Source organism: Sebastes fasciatus, chromosome 17 (genome assembly GCF_043250625.1).
Source record: "Sebastes fasciatus isolate fSebFas1 chromosome 17, fSebFas1.pri, whole genome shotgun sequence".
Lineage (NCBI taxonomy): Eukaryota > Metazoa > Chordata > Actinopteri > Perciformes > Sebastidae > Sebastes > Sebastes fasciatus.
This window is the reverse complement of record NC_133811.1, coordinates 28,033,253-28,052,185: the sequence shown is the minus strand read 5'-3', so window position 1 is coordinate 28,052,185 and position 18,933 is coordinate 28,033,253. Positions and strand designations below refer to the sequence as shown.

At 39.4% G+C, this 18,933-nt stretch overlaps 2 protein-coding genes across 3 annotated transcripts in view; both read right to left on the bottom strand.

The window, feature by feature from the left end:
• The window catches only part of LOC141753821 (uncharacterized), a 443,535-nt gene that overhangs the window by 257,993 nt on the left and 166,609 nt on the right, over window positions 1-18,933 (bottom strand). The window lies entirely within an intron of this gene.
• LOC141753808 (cell adhesion molecule CEACAM5) overlaps window positions 1-18,933 on the bottom strand; it is a 32,003-nt gene that overhangs the window by 5,149 nt on the left and 7,921 nt on the right. Inside the window, exons 5-9 of one of the 2 annotated variants that reach the window (XM_074612402.1) lie at window positions 18,552-18,830; window positions 15,473-15,751; window positions 14,865-15,119; window positions 13,962-14,079; window positions 2,313-2,352 (exon numbers count right to left, since the gene is read on the bottom strand). In XM_074612402.1, coding sequence (XP_074468503.1) covers window positions 2,334-2,352; window positions 13,962-14,079; window positions 14,865-15,119; window positions 15,473-15,751; window positions 18,552-18,830 — 950 coding nt within the window. In that variant the 3' untranslated portion in view covers window positions 2,313-2,333. Of the gene's footprint in view, window positions 1-2,312; window positions 2,353-13,957; window positions 14,080-14,864; window positions 15,120-15,472; window positions 15,752-18,551; window positions 18,831-18,933 lie in introns of those variants that run through there. The other variant, XM_074612403.1, reaches the window with a different exon arrangement.

Sequence of the window (18,933 nt, the reverse complement as noted above, 5' to 3'; positions counted from 1 at the left end):
GCATCTGGTATTTATCAGGTAACTGACTACTTGTTTAGCGTGAGTTTAATTTAAAAGGTCACAAGAGTTAATTAAAATTAACATTAAATTCAGAAATACAATCCTAAAGATGAGACATGGGGAGTGTTTCTATTAAAGTGGCTAAAGTTAAAACTGACTTCAAATATCCAGATAGATCCTGATATCTGTTTGAGTTCAGCCGATTTCAATGTTGGAAATTGGGTTTCCGAAATCTCCAATAAGTTAAACACACAATTAAAAAAACTGAAGCAGGTTTGTTTGATACTCTATTTATTTATTGATTATCTATTACATTTCCATTCATACTGTATAATTTATTTATAATATAATAGCTGCTGCACCTTCCTTTATTCTACCGTATACATTGTTTCTACTTTTACTTTATATATGTATATAGAGTATGCATATATTTTTATTATGTCTACTGAGCATCTTAGCCTCAAAATGAAAGCCCTTGAATATGAATAAAGTTATGTTATTTTAAACCTGTTAAGAGCTTCTGTTTTGTGGTTTGGTTTCTGATTCTAGTCATTAATCTGTCATCACGTGTCGGGAGATGAAATAAAAACTAATTTCTTTGAAAACATCTGAAAAGCTGCAGGAAGTTGCTGCGGGGCTCAGACGCAAAGACAGACTGTGTGTGTGTCTCCATTTTAAATCAACAGTCTTATCTTAAACACACGTACAACACATATAGATGCTTAAGCAGGAAGCGATCACACACGCAGAAACAAGGCTTTGTTTGATCGACCGAGCGGAGACGGCCTTGGTGGCTACTGTTTCAACACGGACGGCTCAAAACACACATCGTAGTCTGAGGAGCTCTTTCAGGGTTCGACTACTGTAGGTTTCTATAAAAATCTATACGTACCACCTCTCAAAGCTTCAGCAGAGGTGCAACACTACGTTACTAGATGTTTCTCAACACAACTAACATTATTTGAACTATTTAAATCTGGTAATTTTACAGCTACGCAAATCTCATGGTAATTCAGTGATAATTAATGAGTAACGTTTTTGAAATTTATTTGGAATTATTGACAAATATACCCCGATATCTACCTCAAGATTTATCAAAAAATACTTTATTATAAACATGATTTAATGATTATATGTTGAACAAGCATATAATGGTTAAAATAGGGCCCTTAGGCTTGAGAAGCGGCTGCTCTTCATCGGAGGTGGAAAACCAAAACTAATAGAAGACACTTCTGATCACCATTGTGACTTATTGTCGACACAAATGTAACCCGGTAGCTGATGTCATGATTCAGGGAGTGTTTTTAAGAATTTTCAAAGAACTTATTTGCTAATTATTATCTATTTATCAGCAGACATGGAAGTAAAGCAGATCAATTAACTTCCTGGAAATGTATTAAATAAATTACCAGCTATTAGGGAAATAGCGTAATATAAATAATGTTTATAATAAAGTAATTTTCCATCAATTTTTGAGGGAAATATTTATTGGGGTAATTTGGCAGTAATTCTTTAGAAATTTCAATTAGGTTACTTGCTAATTATCACCTAATTACCATGAAATTTGCAGACCTTTAAAGTGAAGTGTTACCATAAATTGTTGACATTGAGTTTGGAGCGTTTGGTACCAATGGATTCTTTAGATCTGCTACTTTCATATGAAACCAGTATCGTCACTCTAGCTTTAAAACTGAGCCCACCACAACCTTAAAATCGCAAGTTACGTTAATGCGATAAAGAAATTAGTGGCATTATACGAATTTATACGTTATTATCACGTTAACTTTGACAGCCCTAAAAAAATATATAAATATATGTAAAATTAAGGAAGGTACAAAGAATTTACTTGGAACAAATCAATCAAAGTTTAGGGCAGCAGTTAAATAAAATATATATTTTGAATGGAAATAAAATTAAATGTGTGTGTATCATATATGAGTAACACCCAGTACTGAACGCATTAGTCCCTCAAAGTGTTTAGCAACAGCAAATAAGATTTTTAATTATGATTTATCAAGTTCTAATAAAATCTGATTTTTCCAGACTTCCTGTAATACTGTAATATTATGGAAAAGAATGAAAGCTCTAGTTCTAGTTTTTATTTTAAATCGATTTAAACTGGTTATTCTTTAAAGGGTTGAGACGATCCTTAACTTTATTATAACATAATTCAGTTCTGAATAACGTATTGGCATTTAGTTCCTCAGCAGTTTATGTCTGAATATCTGTTTACTCTCTTTGACACCGATTGATGTTAATGTCACTGCGTTTATCTGCTCGTTATAAAGACTGTAGTAATCAGAGAGACTCACCAGCAGTGTGCAGGAACTTCTTTAGTACGGTGACTCGACCCTGAGAAAAGAAACAGAAAACAGAGATTAGTACTGATGACCTCGCTCTGGCGACGCCGATGACAGAATGACATTGTTTTTGGTGTCAGATGGTACGAACACTGAGAATAAACAAGATTAAATAGAGATACATATAACGAGTTGCGTTCCAACTGAGATAGACAATACGTGAACAAATACAAATATTATAACAATGTTTTATTTTGGCTCACGTCAGTAACAAACATCACCACAGTTTTGTTGTACTTTAACATAAATATCTTTTATTTGGGAAATTAACTTCTGTGGTTTGTTGACTCACTGACGCCTCTAATCTGACAGCATCAGCATTTCCTTGACATGTTTTCAGGATGATGTAACCTCACCACACACACACACAGGAAGAAGGTGAAAGGTCTCTCAAGTAGTGAATTAGGAAGAAAGACGGAGCTAAGAGAGCTGCTGCTGTACATTTAAACTTTCTAAACTCTTTAAAACTCAAACATTCACTCTGAGATCTCCTAGAAAATGTTGGATTTCAGAAACGTTTCAGGAAGTTATAGCAGCCGAGGGGAAAGTATTCTGTGTGGCACATTTTCAGAAAGTAAAACCGAAATTTAGATTTTGTGCTCTCAACATAAAATAGATTTATTTGTTGTCTTCTCTGGTTGGTTCTAGCCGTGTAGAGCACCTAACGAAAATCAGGCCGACGTGAATATGTGATATGAGTAGATGGAAATAATGTCACGTGTTGTGTAGTGACGGAAGTGTAACTTCAGAGCTAGTTACGTAGTATATGAAGTGAGAAAGACCACTTATGGTGGACGGGTCCAACAAACACAGGACTTTCAAACGGGAGAGCTGTTTGAGACCGGTGTTTTGTTTGGCAAATTACGTTATGGTACGTGTCCACAGGGAAGTTTTTTATCGCGAGGAGATCGTCTCGCTTCCGAGCATTGGACGCTTGATGGGCTGCCACTTGACACAAGGCACCTGATCGGAAGAACGCTTTCCCTCCGTGGGCTGCTGCTCCCAGCTTTCTAACCGGAACCAGCATGGCAGCTCGTTTGGCAACTTTCTTTTCTTGTATCGCGAAAATAGTTCACCGAAATGTGTTTCTGAGAACATTTAATGCGAGAAATAATCCATGCAGTTGTTGAATCTGTCTTCATTTTGGATCGACGACGGTTAGTTTCTAGGGAGTTTCCAGAGGCGGTGAGTCGCGTCGGACGCCCCTGATTTGCATAAAGTAGCCTTGACTTTATGCAAATAAAGAGCGGCCAACGTGTTTATAATAAAGTAATTTTCAGTAACTTAACGACTAACGACGACTCGTGACTACCGAGTGACTGACGAGTCACGACAAACTGGAACCAACATGGCAGCTCGTTTGGAAACTTTCTTCTCTTATATCGCACGAAACGTGTTTCTGAGAACATTTTATGAAAATAATAAATAAATAAAAAATTTAATAATAAATAAATAAGCCATGCAGTTGATGAATCTGTCTTTATTTTGGACCGGTTTGCTCTTTATGCAAACTAAGAGCGGCCAACGTGTTTATAATAAAGTAATTTTGGATAAATATTGGGGTAAATTGGCAGTAATTCCAAAGAAATTTCAAATAGATTACTAATTATCACCTAATTACCATGAAACTGAAAAGACCTGTAAAATTAAGCGTTACTGGCGTCTTTTATAATTCAAATCCATTTGTCATCAAACGCGCACACAGGAATTTTTATCCCTTGAAATTCCTCGGATTAGCTTTTTTTGCACCAAATAAATGGAACAAATCACAAAAGGTTTTGAGGTTAGACAGGTATGTATGTGCCAGTACGTCAATCTAAATGTATGCTAGATGATATGGTCGTTGCCCAATGTTCCTACTTTGGTTAACTCGCATACATGGTTGCTATTTCTGTTGTTGAATATCTTCTTATATATTGTATATCCTCGTAGCTCGTATAGTTTCAGGCCATTGCTGTAAAAGTAATGCTCAGTCAAATGTCTCTGAATGCTCAGTGTTTGATGATGATGAAAAGTATACATTTTTAAAGTTTTAGGTCACATTAGAGAACTCTTTAGCCCAGTTATACAGTGAAATCTGATCTCAGTCCATTTATACTTTACGTTCTGACTGATTAAACGGTTGCAAAATGTTTGACCCGCTCAGCCGTCTCTGTGTTTACTCTTCACGAAACCTTCAGGGAAGCATTGAGTGAGTCAGGGAGCGACTGCAGAGCAAACACCAGCCAGCGTCTTTACAAATACCTTTTTGTTGAGTCACTGAATCTTATCACTGAAACTCGGATACATTTTTTTTCGGGCCGCTGATACGAACGGCAGCAAGAAGAGAAGGTCATTGGATAAAAAATAAAGTTCAGCAACAATGTAACAAGGTAACGAACGGTCAGATCCAGAGAGGAGAGGAATGAAGCCTCAGGAGAGGACAGAGAAAGAATAAACTTCAACCCTTCAGCTATTTATTTATCGTCTTTACAACGTGTCTTTAAAAGAGTTTACACAACAACAGAGAAGAAACATCTAAGAGGAGATAAAGAGGCTCCGTCAGGTCGGGGTGGAGCCGTTTGTTTGTTTGTCCGGAGCTTAAAGAAGACAACAATGAAGCCGCCCTTTTTTATAAATTTGACCTCACTGTATAAAGTGACCTGTGGTGACCTCTAGGATAATCATAGCCTCATGAAACTTTACAGCCACAAACTAGAGACCTAGAGCATTCAGAGGATGGATGGCTTTCCCAGCTAGATTGAACATAAAGGGGTTTCTGAGCAGTTTACACAACAGAAGTGCTCGGCATTAAATCACAGAAAAATGTCAAATCTTGCAGAAATATCCAAAATGCCAAAAGTTTTCGATCCCAAATCACAGCATGGCTTTTTCTACGCTGTTCCTCAAGGTCTTGGTGTCTTAATGTGGTATTTTCGAGGGATAATTGATCATTTCAATTATCAATTCTTGAGTGGTAAAAAATGGTTAAATTTAGCACCAAATCTGTGTAACAAATGGTATCAACCCAAAAAAAGCTGCAACAACTTAGACATATAATAGAGCATGGGGATGGACATCATGTACTTCTATCATAATGTTCTAAACCCTGATACACTTTTACAATATAATTAATCTTCAGGTTCCCAGCTTTCAGATGATGTACACCACTTCTATGTGACATCTACTGTTGACCTGCTATCTCCCCTAAAGACCCCCTGGAACCTCCTAAAAAAGACAAAAACGTGTCTATTGTGGGTCTCAGAGGGTTAAAGATAAATTTAGTCAAATAATTAAACTAAAATATAAGAGTAAATTACAACAACAACATAATAGAAACAAGAGTAAAACATATAAAGTGCTTATGAAGTAATGCCAGTGCTGGTGGGTTAAAGAGAGATAAAGAAGAGCTGAGCAGCGACGCAAACGTGAGCCGAAGGAGACGAGTGCAGACATGACAGTGACATTCCTGCCATTCTCTCCCTAACACAGCAGGCCTCGCCCTCGTCGGAGAGAAAGAAATGGCTCGTTCTCAGATAAGCGACCGAGGCCAAGTGCTTTTTTAAGAGGTCAAAGGTCGTTGGAGAACTTTTGTTACGTTTACAGAAAATCTCCGGTTTCTTCTGCGTGAAACAGACCGAGCAGGTGAATCCAGGTGAATCCAGGTGAAAGGTTACTCACTCAATGATCTCACCTGTCTGAACACTTTAAGTTATGTTTTAGGAGTAACCTCACACTTCTTTTTTTTTTTAGTTATAGTATAAGTTTAACCCAAAAATAATTTCTAGGGCTGTTAATCAATTAAAATAGTTACCGTGATTAACAAAATGTAATTTAAAGGGAGATTTGTCAAGTATTTAATACTCTTATCAACATGGGAGTGGACAAATATGCTGCTTTATGCAAATGTATGTATATATTTATTATTGGAAATCAATTAACAACACAAAACAATGACAGATATTGTCCAGAAACCCTCACAGGTACTGCATTTAGCATAAAACAATATGCTCCAATCATTACATGGCAAACTGCAGCCCAACAGGCAACAACAGCTGTCAGTGTGTCAGTGTGCTGACTTGACTATGACTTGCCCCAAACTGCATGTGATTATCATAAAGTGGGCATGTCTGTAAAGGGGAGACTCGTGGGTACCCATAGAACCCATTTACATTCACTGATCTTGAGGTCAGAGGTCAAGGGACCCCTTTGAAAATGGACATGACAGTTTTTCTTCGCCAAAGTGTAGCGCAAGTTTGGAGCGTTACTTAACCTCCTTCACATCAAGCTAGTATGACATGGTTGGTACTGATGGATTCTTTAGGTTTTCTAGTTTCATATGATACCAGTTTTTTCACTCTAGCTTGAAAACCCGTCCTCATATTTTCATTTCTGAATCTAAAATCAACCAAAAACAAGCTACAGCAAAAGGATTGTCACATTTCACAAGTAGATCCGTCGGCATTACTGTTGGATAAAAGTCTTTTGGTGGCCTGTTTGTCATCTGCTTCTGCATCTCTGGAGCTAATAACGCTGGGTGGGAGATGTGGAAAAAAAATTCCTCGATATCTAACTTGTAATTATGACCGAGGGTGTGACGTGAATGGGTTTTCCCAGCTGCCAGCTTGTTTTTCTGAGCGCAGCATCGAGAGGAGGAGGACGGGTTTTTTAATCATGTTAATTTGAATGATTGGGCACGAGGATGCCCGACCGGTTTACATAAAGAAAAAAACAATTTTCCAGTTCACTTAACTGGTATTTAGAAGATTCAAACAATATGAAAAGCATCCATACTGGTTACCGCCACACCACCGATATACATGTATCTCAGCAGATATGTTATAGTCAGCGGTTCCCTGTAATTACTTCAAAATAAAGCTTTTATCTGCAGAGTCAATTTATCAGATTACAAAACAACCACAGCATGAAGTAAATTACAGAGTGAAGTCAGGCTTGTTTGTATGTCATTTTTTTCAAATTCAGAGTTTGTGTTTAATGAATAAACACAAAGTGTCTGTCTGAGCTGCAGACTGATTCCCCCCCCAGCAACAAACAAGCAAATGTCTCTAACAGTTTGTCTGCTGGGTCACAAGGTCGACTGGTTTCTCTACTGACATCAAGGTTTTTGCAAAAAAATAAAAATAAGAGTGGTTGTGTAATGACTAGCAGAAGAGAAGAGCACATTTGTGCCAGATAAAGTTTATTTTATCAGACTTTCCTCTAGTTTCTTGTGAATTACTGGATTGTACTTCTTCAAGATTCTTAAAATTATTCATAAAAATTAGGGATGCACCGATACCCATACCAGTATCGGGTATCGGGTTCGATACTGTGCTCATGTACTCGTACTCGCAAAACGGCTCCGTTACCACTTTACGGCAGCGTGATGCTAACCTCTCGTCCCCGTCTTTCGGGTCCTATCGCACGCGCTCCACCTCACCGACGGTGCAGGCTACCGACAAGTATACAGAAAAGTCTAAGTATCCTTATACTAATATCTAAAAAGAAGATTCCTCTTGAACGACGAGAGACTAAACACCGGAAACAGAAAACATCAGCCGTCCGTGAACACCCGACCAGAACCGCTCACAGCATCCACTGAGAACAGGTCACAGGTCATCGACCAGGAGTCAGCAGACGGCCAGAGAAAGATCAAACAGGACACCTGAGAGCATCGCTACACAGAGACAGGTACCGTCTCCACCCTCCACATGCAACATGATAACACCTGAGCCGGCTGCATTTGCTGCATGAAGAACATGAGATCACTTCACCCCAGTAACCCCCCACCCGGTCACTGCGGAGGAGGCGGAGTCTTTCTGGCTGTGATTGACAGCAGAGGATGAAGGAATGCAGTCAGACTGTGATTTTTAAAATACCGAAATCGACACAGACAGACTTAATCCTGGCAACAAGGCCACGTTCAACGAGACGGGGGGTGAGTGTGTGTCTGTGGACGTTCAGCAATTTAACCTAATTTGGAAGCAGAGCTGCAGACATGTTGCAGATGTTGATAAATCCTTAAATGAATGCATATTCATTAAGAGATGCATCAGCTTTTTTAAATAATCATGATGGACGGACTGTCGGACAAACGGGTTTTTATCAGTCCAGGACTTTTTTCTGACTAACTTTTTTCTGACTAACTTCTCAACACCAAATAATGTACGACAAACACTACGACCTCAACTAAATAAAGGACAATATACGGCTCGAGATCGCCCAGCAGCTGGGATACAATGGAGATGGTAACGTAGCTGATATACACTTGCTAACGGACCCGGTACGCATAGTCGTCATTCCCGCACTGCATTTTCGCATCGCACTGGTGAGAAACAGTTTTTTGTTTGAAGCATACTGACTCTCACATGTGGGCTTTATTTTCCCGGCCATGTACCAACTCTCCCCCTTTTCCCATCATTCCCCATCACCTGACCTCCCCCGCCCACCTGCATAACCGTTTACCACTTTTCCCATCAGCCCTGCAATATTTATACACCAATGCGGGAAATTTGCATGCAGATTTTCCGCATTTTCGCATTGCACTGGTGAGAAACGTCCTTAAAGCTTCCTCCCACACTTCACTGTCAAATACAAGTGAGATGATTGAATGATCTGTGTTTTTTATTCACTGCTAACAAAGACTTTACAGGCTGTTTAGAGCACTTCCTCTTCTGTCATGAATTGTATAACTTTTTCTCAGACATTGGATCAGCATGTTTGTGTCGGTGGTTTTGGTGTCTGCTGAATCGGCCAGTTTTCTTTCTTTTCGTTAAATGTTCATACTGGTTCCTGTTTGATTATCACAGGATGAGATCTGTATTTTGATGTCTGAGTCCCTCTCCCATGCCCACACACAACAGGTGTGTGTGTTATTGAGACCTGACGAGAACCGGTTTTAGTTTTAGACCTTCAGGACGAGGACATTGTTGTGTAGTGAGGTCATTTTTATCCTCTAAAAAGCCGTGTTTTTAAAAGGGACTGTATGTACGTTTTTACACAAATGAATGTTTTTTATTGCCAATGTGTGAACAGGTTGTAACCTAACCTAAAGAAATGAGTCCTCCATCAGCCTGTAGACTGCTTTTGTGGTCGCGAGTAACTTCACGTTCTTCACCTCCGCTACAGGGCTAACAGTCTACAACGATAGCTGACGTTCGGTTAGATATGGAGTTTGCTAACGTCAACAAACGACCAGCCACCACCACGACTCAGACTCCAACACAAACTCCACGGAAGCACGAAAAAAAACAAAGTTATATCTAGTGAAGCCCGTCTTGCAAAACAGCAATATGACCGACGTCGGAGCAAAACTAGGATCAACATCGGCCGGGACTTTGTTCGCGTCTTCGTAGTGCGAGCATAAGTGCGGGCAACAGGACGCTGACTGATGTTGACTTAACACGGTGGGTACGTAATGTAATCTGTATGTGCCCAACCACCGTGTAACACCGGTAACACCGGTAACATCGACTAGCGCGACAAGCCTACACTGAAATAATGCACTGCCAGAACAGGTCCTCCACGCTCATACAGTATCTGTCTGCTGAAGTCACCCTGTGTCTTTTTCTCTGCTGTCAACACGCCTAATGGCTTTTCTTTACCCTTCTCTGCCGCCCGGATGTCTGACAGACCTCCACTTCCAGCTGAAAAAAAAAAAAAAAGCTGTTGTGTTACTGAAGTAGGATAAAAAAACACCAAACAAGACGACCTGCTATATTTATTTATAACCCAAAACAGAAACTCCTCTCAGCATTCAATGCCCTATAGACATCTAATATGAAACCCAAACCATCGCCTGAGAGTCAACCAACAACACCAACACTGCACAACAAAGACTTCCTGTTACCAGTGTTGACACCTGCTAACAGTGACGAAGAAGATAAAATGACAAGAGGGAAACACGAGTCAATCATCCAGACGGCTCCGAGAGGTGCTGTACAAATGAAACACCACCTCTACCCGACACCTGATGACCTCCGTGACATCGTGTGATCATCGCGTCTCGCTTGACTGACAGCAGAGTCTGTTACAGACGAAGCTGAAGGGGGGATGGGCGGGTGTGGACAAACAGCGTTTCCTCTGCTTTTACAAACAATCCTCCAGAATGTCCTCAAGGCTGAGAAAAAAAATGGTCGGCACTCTCAACTCCAGACTCCGTTTCACTAAATATTGTTTAGTAAACCTCATCAGCACAGAAAAAAGAAGTCGTTTGCCAACTGTTTGAAATGTATGAAGTGAGTGCAATGAAGTAGTGAGAGTTACTAGGACGCATGAGTTCCATAAAGAGAGGAAGGAGAGGTGTAAAAGGAGAATGACGATGGAGAAGGAAAAGGTGAACGTCTTTGGATTTAAATTTCTGTGTCAGAGCTGCAAACTCTTGGTGTCAAATTGCCAAAGTCAGGAACGTGTTGGCGTGTTTTCAGCGGCTGCATCCGTCAACGACTCATGTTTTATTCTTTGTTTCAGGATGGCAGCTTTCTGATGCATTACACATTATGTTGAAATCTGACAGGATGTTATTCAGGATTGCATCACCGCCGCCAGATATAATCTGCTGCAGCTTGTCACGCTCTGTTGCTTCACGGCTCTAATGTCTTCATTAGCATCATTCTTTTTTTACATATCTGGAGTTCTTCCAATGCCACGGCCAACGAAAATTAGATGTTCAAGCTATGTGACCATAGACGGTATATAAAAGTGGACGTAGTCATCGTGACGTCACCCATTGGTTTGTGGACTACCATTTTGAAGCCTCGAGTTTGGCATTTTGGGCGTCGCCATCTTGCTTTTTTGGAACCAGAAGTGACCATATTTGGGCGAAATGGTGGGGTCACTTCCTGCCACTGCAGCCGGCAAGTATTTTTTTTTTTCTGCTACTTTTGAAATCGCTGCCCTTAATGAAGAAATAACATTTTAGATCTGATGTCATTCAATGTTTGATACATTCATGGTAAATTACAGAGTTAAAATTACCCCGTAGCTTCCTGAGGAGCCCTAGAGGGAGAGTACTGTACACAGTACTGTACTTTTTTATTGTCATCTATAGTGGTTATTTGCATAAACGAAATACATTTTTGTATTTTTATTTAAATATTTGCTTTGAAAAAAAAAGTCAGTAGTTTTAATTATGCTATGTATTATAAGCTGCTTAGAGCTGGTGTTAGGAAGTTAAACAGGTCATTATTCTCTCTCTATTATCTATTTTATATTGCTCTGAAAACATCTCCTTCAAACAACTAGATTTATTCAGGTTTTTTGCCAAAAACCTAATTTTACGAGATTACATTTGAACGCATCATGATGAAGTTAGACTTCACCTTCGCACACTACTAATTTTTACAGAAGAAGAAGAGCTTGAACGCACCATAATGTAACTCAATGGAACCTCCGTTAACGTTAGAAGGAACAATGTAGCGACGCCGTGGCAACACCGTGGCAGCGACCTGTCACTCAAAGCGGCCACGCCCTCATTATGCCAAACTTTAAGCCTTAATAATTTAAACGGGTGAGTTATATAAAAATCCACCCCCGTACAGTCGTCATGAACGGGGATATTAGCTAAAGAGACCCAAACCGTTTTTTGTACCAGACTGTAAACATGTTTATTTCTGCTGTAAAGTCGGGCATTTTAACATGGAAGTCTATGGAAGTCTATGGGGATTGACTCGCTTCTGAAGCCTCAGTGAACTGGAGTTTTGGGCACTTCAGCATTGGCTTAATTTTTCAGTCCCGGAGGTTGCCGTTTGGTCTATACAAGGTGCTGCAAACCCGGAGCTGCTGTTGACATTTCCGTTAGTCACTAGATTCAAAAGAACAAAAAGCATTTCTGACGGTATGTTGTTTTTAATTATGGTGCTTGCCTGAAAGTTACTGTTGGAGGGTGTGGCAGCTTGGCAGAGTGTGTGCATGTATTTGCATGTGTGTGTGTGAATGACTGTGTGAGTACATTAATCTGACATGTTGCAAGACGCCAAGGCATGACAGGAATGAAGAGAATTTCCTAGAAGGTTACGGATGCGCAAACAAAGCCAACGGCAGATATGCTGCAGATATGCCACACACACACACACACACACACACACACACTTAAATAAAGAGGGTCAGATAACACACACATACACACCTATTCTGTACTGATAGACAATTTAACACTGAAACATGAAATCATGGAGAAAACAGCAGCAAAGACACGACTGAACTAAAGCTTCTTCGTGTAAAGAAATGAAGAAAAATGTCATATATCTTTCACTGACAAAAGGTATAATGGATATAACACTGCTCGGTCGGTTTTAATGGTTCGGTCTCTTAGTTCCAATGACGGGAAATCTGCTATTTTACACTAGAGAACAACCATAGAGCCTAGCGGTGTTTTCCAATCACTAACTACCAAAATAGATAATTAAAAAAACAGGAAGACCAGAGCACAATTTATAGAGCAAAAGAAAAATACAAACACCTGAAACTCTCTGAGATAACACAACTTTCTAGGATGTGTAAAGGCCTCAGTATGCTTGAAATCAAGTGCTTGTCGGTTCTCCAACAGCTTTTCCGACGTTGGAATTAGGGAGCGGCTGACAATTTAGTAACTTTCCAAAACAAACAATTTGACAATCATGCTCATATTGCCCAAAGTCAAACAAATGTTCCGCAAAAACACACTTCCAGCCAAGAACCCACATGGAAACTAGTCACAAGGTTCACCTGCATGCCAGAACTCCACAGATAAACCACAGAGAAGGTATAGTATGTGAATTTATTTTATTCATTAATTTCTTTATGTCTTTATTTAATTTTTTTTAATTTTTATTCAATATACATTTTTTATTTATTTTTATTTATTATTATTATTATTATTATTATAACCATTTTCTGTCCTCCCTTGTTTAAGAATACTCTGTTTTTCAATTTACATTTACTATCTGTTTTTATATGTGCATATTTACTTCAGTTGTTATGGTTTAGGTAGTAATTTTTCTTTAGGAAACAATAAAAAGCACGATTAAAAAAATTACTTTAGAAAAAATAAGTATGTTTGGGGAATCTGGTGCGTACATTTATTTTATTCATTCATTTTTATTATTTATTTATAATTCTTTTATATTTCTTTTTATTTTACTATACTTTTTATTAATACAATATTCTGTCCTCCCTTGTTTTAGAATACTCTTACTATTTGATTTTTATATGAACAAATTACTTCAGTTGTTTAGGTTGTTGTAGTCATCTTTCTTTAAGGAAACAATAAAAAGCGTGATCAAAATAAGACTTTAGAAACCAATAAGTAGGTTTGGGGAATCTGGTGTATGAATTTATTTTATTCATTCATTTAATTTAATTTATTTATATTTCTTTTATATTTCTTTTGAATTTTGTTATTTAATATACTTTTTTTTCTTATTTTTTTTTCTTATTTATTTTCTTATTATTATTATTATTATTATTATTATTATTATTATTATTATTATTATTAACATCATTTTCTATCCTCCCTTGTTTTAGAATACTCTGTTTTTCAATTTACAATTACTATCTGTTATTAAATGTACATAATACTTTAGTTGTTATGGTTTGGGTTTATTTTACAATAAAAAGCATGATTAAAAAAAAAACGGTACTTACGGTACTTTCTGTCTGCAGTACACGATTAGGCCGATGGCGGCACCAAGAGCGACGAGGAGGGCGATGACGATTCCAGCGATGGCTCCGTCTGAGAGACCCTCATCCAACGCTCCTTCCTCTATAAAAACAACAACAAGATTTATAATCTCCTGCAGACAGGTAGTGGGATGTCTTAACATTCTGCCAAACGTCTGTAAATTAACATTAAATCTATTGCAAAAATATGTACTGTTTACATTGTGAGCAAACTGCTGCCATGTCGCAGGAAGTGAATATACTGTATAGCTCAATCTGATCGTAGGTGGCGGTGGAAGTGATCACTAATGCTGATACTGAACAAACCCACATGACAGGTTTCATGCATCATTTTAACGGTTCAACAGAAATAAAGAGCCAAATTTCAACATGAGATAATCATGAGAAGGAAACCGGGACGCTGCTACCGCTCGCTGAAAGCAGACTGATATTTACCACATGTCATCTATCTGTCACATTAACTTCATTAGTTTTAGAGGTATCGTATCATGAACTTAAATGTTGGACAAGTGGACGTTTGCAATCAAAAAATGTAAACTACACCGGTAGGTTTGACGTCAGTTTTAGAGGTTTTCTGTCATGGCATCTCTAAGCTAGCCTCTGAGCTTTGACCTGATTGCTAACATTAGATTGTTGACATGCCTACAGTAAGTATGCGCAGTTCGTTTTGGTTGACGGATACGGAACGGATATGGCGTCACGTTACTCAGACTACAAAAACAAAAGCGGTAACTTCCTTCAACCTCTACATAGACTCAAATGAAGCGAATATATCGATTCTGGCATCAAAGAATCTATGTACTACTATGTAAGAAACGTTGTACTACTAAAACATTAGTGCAGAGGACGGGAGGACATGGATCTTACCTTTGACGGACAGGGTGTGGGTGTACGTGGTGTTCTTGCCAGTGACGTCGTTGTACGCCATGCAGGTGTACATCCCGGTGTTTTTGTAACGAGCCTCTTCGATGTTGTAGTGGGCCGTTTTGACGGGGGTCATTGTGCCGTTGAACTTCCAGGTGAAGTTGGCCGGTGGGACGGAGGCAGCGGAGCAGGTGAGCTTCACAACTTCGTGCACCTCCACGGCTTTTTCACCCGACACCATCGCTGGCTCAGGACCGTCTGGAGGTCAAAGAGAAAGGAGAGAGGGGTTATAACCTGCGTGGAGTGGTGCATGTACAGTACATACAAAATGTACAGTAGCAAGAAGGATGTCATTAATTTTATTGTCACTAGCAATTCATATGCAGCGTCATATTTGTTTCCCTAATAATATTTATTACATCGGCACATATAGGCTTAATGCTTTTAATTTTAATTTAAAAGCATTTTTATGGACCTCTGAATGGTAATAAAAGTGCTATAAAAAGAAAGCACTGCCAGGACAAACAGAGGCACTGGGAGGCTCATAAAATCCTCCCAGTGTAAAACCATAAACCTTAATATTCAGGTCTCTGAGCAGAACAAACACTCACAGTTGACCATCATCTTGAAGGAGGCTTTGTCGGTGTTGACGGGGTTGCTGAGCTGGCACACAAACTCTCCATTGTCCTCTTTCTGCAGCGGGCTGATCATCACGGAACTCATGTCGGCGGCGAACACCACGCGGCCGGAGGCGTCCAGAGTTTTGCCGTCTTTCAGCCACGTCACGGTCTTCACGGTGCCGGCCGTTGCCTGGCAGCTGAGGTTGGCCGTGCTGTTGCCGGCGATGAGGGTGGCTGTCGGACCGCTGACTTTAGCACCTGAGATGGCCTCTGTAAACATCAACAGGAGAGAGAGAGAGATCGTATTTCTCTTTTTACAGTCTTTCTATTCAACTATATTGTACTTCAATACTTTCATTTTGATCTTATTCGACACTCCATTGAGGTCATTCATACTTTAATGACCTTTGATTTCATATATTTATTTTCAAAACGTTGGTAAAACCAAAACAAACAAAATTGTACTTTTGCTAGACAATAAACCTCATTAAATGAAACAGAACCTAGTTAAGACGTTGTTCAACTATTTGAAGACCAAAATTATATATATATATTTACGGGCTCAGTTTTAAAGCCAGAGTGAAGATTCTGGTATCATATGAAACTACAAAACCTAAAGAATCTATCGGTACCAACCATGTCATACTAGCTCGTCATCAAGGAGGTTAAATAACACTCCAAACCTACGCTACATTTTGGCGAGGAAAAACTGTCATGTCCATTTTCAAAGGGGTCCCTTGACCTCTGACCTCCAGATATGTGAATGTAAATGGGTTCTATGGGTAGCCACGAGTCTCCCCTTTACAGACATGCCCACTTTATGATAATCACATGCAGTTTGGGGCAAGTCATAGTCAAGTCAGCACACTGACACACTGACAGCTGTTGTTGCCTGTTGGGCTGCAGTTTGCCATGTTATGATTGGAGCATATTGTTTTATGCTAAATGCAGTACCTGTGAGGGTTTCTGGACAATATCTGTCATTGTTTTGTGTTGTTAATTGATTTCCAATAATATATATATAAACAAACATTTGCACAAAGCAGCATATTTGTCCACTCCCATGTTGATAAGAGCATTAAATACTAATTTGCAATAACTATCGACAATCAATTAATCGATTGACAGCCCTAACTGTTAGTAATCTCATACTTTAAGCTTCACTCTACTGATTTAATCTGCCAAAAGTCACCAAAATTAAATGTTCATGTAATTTCCTTTTCCGTGCCTCCTCCTCCTCCTACTCCTACTCCTCCTCCTCCTACTCCTACTCCTACTCCTACTCCTACTCCTCCTCCTCCTCCTCCTCCTCCTCCTCCTCCTACTCCTCCTCCTACTCCTCCTACTCCTCCTACTCCTACTCCTACTCCGCTATTATCATCCAGAAAGAAAACACAGAAACTCTTCAGGCCATAATGTAAGACCATCCTCCAACCCAGCAGGTTTCACACAGAAATGGTCTGCCGCCAACTTTAAAAAACAACATCCTCCAAAAACAAGAAGAAAAAGATTCCTCTGCAGTAATTACAGACAGCGCATGGATTCTCTGTGTGTTACACAACGTTTTAAAACACCACACAGGTATCCGCTGTGGGTCACAACAGCTGCCTGGTATGTGCTGGAAGTGTCAGAAGCAGCTTGTATGACTAATGTGAGTCCATGTAACAGTCTCGTGCCTCGAAGGTGTGTCACCGAGAAAAGAAAAGGTTTCAGTCTGCTTTTTTTTTTTTTTTTCCAGCTGTCTGTTGGTGGAGTTCAAGTGAACATCTGCCTCATTCTGAACAGGCTGTTTCTCAGACATATATCCCACTAAATCAAGTTGTATTTAATCCACGTAATCGTGAACCAGGAAGTATAAAAAGCGAAAAATGCTTAGGGAGGAGGTCGGTGTGGTAAAAAACAGGACTTTCACCCAGGAGACCGCTAGTGGTGTCCCGTGTGAAACCCGAAGTCAACGTTGAATTATTTGTCACGTAACTTCCGTACATGACAAATAACAATTCTGTTATTTTAACCCAAACCACGATCTTTTCCTGAACCAGAAGTTTATTTTGAAAAGACTGTATGCATGTCACGTGCAGAAATTGTGTTGGACATTCGTAGGGTACGAAAAATGAGGAATAACTTTTCATAAAGATGTCATTTGATTCATTGTGCAGCTAGAGCTGTTGTACTAATATAATAATAATAATAATATTAATCGCGATCACAATTTTGACTTCCGACAATTAAACGAACGTGATCCCCTGCGATGTTTAAAATGCGCGTTCTGCTCATAGAAAACTCTGCTGCTGATCAAATCAAGCGCTTCCTAAACTAAGAGCCACCAGCCGGTGATCGAGATGTTTTGGCTTCCCTTTTGGTTATAGATATCTATTCAAACCAATGTGTTTATGATTAAATTAAGAGCATACAATTGTTTATCTAGCCTCTTAATGTTGCTAATTTTGCTCTCAAAGTGCATCACATTGACGCATTTAACTTTAAAATGTAGCTAGCAAGTCTGATGCAGTGAGGGCCAAAGCGCAAATGTACTACGGAGTATTAGGGCCACATTGAGGGGAAAATATCTGACATTTCCTGAATAAAGTCATAACTTTACGAGAAACAAAAGTCGTAATATTGCGAGAATAAAGTCATAACTTTACGAGAAAAAAAGAAAGTAACACGTAAAAATTATTACTTAGGACTTTATTCTGGAAATCTCAGATTTATTTTTTTTCCTTAATGTGGCCCTAATACTCCGTTGTACCATATACCTACAACATTGATAAATAAAAATGAAAATGTAAACAAAAAACAGTTATTTATTTCCACTAATTTGTTTAAAAATCCACAGGGAGCCGCTGGAGAGGAGCTAAGGAGCTGCATGTGGCTCCGGAGCTGCAGGTTGCAGACCTCTGATCTAGCATGTCTAAAAAGCAGAACTTTGACCCAGAATTTAAACATTAGCTCGTTGAAGAACTCCATGTAAGGGAAGGAGTCCGAAGTTTACAATTAAACGGCACTAACGAAGTGACTGAACGGCTGCAAGGAAACAGTATTTGTCAGAAAGCTTTAGATTACTCACCCATCACAGCGAAGGTGACGGCAGGTGAAACTTCGGAGCGTTTGGTCTTGGGGTTTGTGGCGTTGCATGTGTAACTTCCCTCTGTTGTCCCATACCCAAGCTTTTCGATCACTGCCAGATCCAGCACGGCACCCCGGGCCTCCATCATGACCCCGTTGCGGTACCAGACGAAGTCGGCGGGCGGGCTGGAGACGGCTGAACATGTCAGGTTGAAGATGGATTTGGCTCTGACAAACTTGGGAGTGTTCTTAGAAGTGATGATGACGGATTCTGGTCCGTCTGTGGGGCAGCAACACATGGAAAGTTCAACTTAGATGATTTTCAAATAGCCTCATTAATCCTCATAGTACTTATTACACTATAGCTTCTCATTAGGGATCGA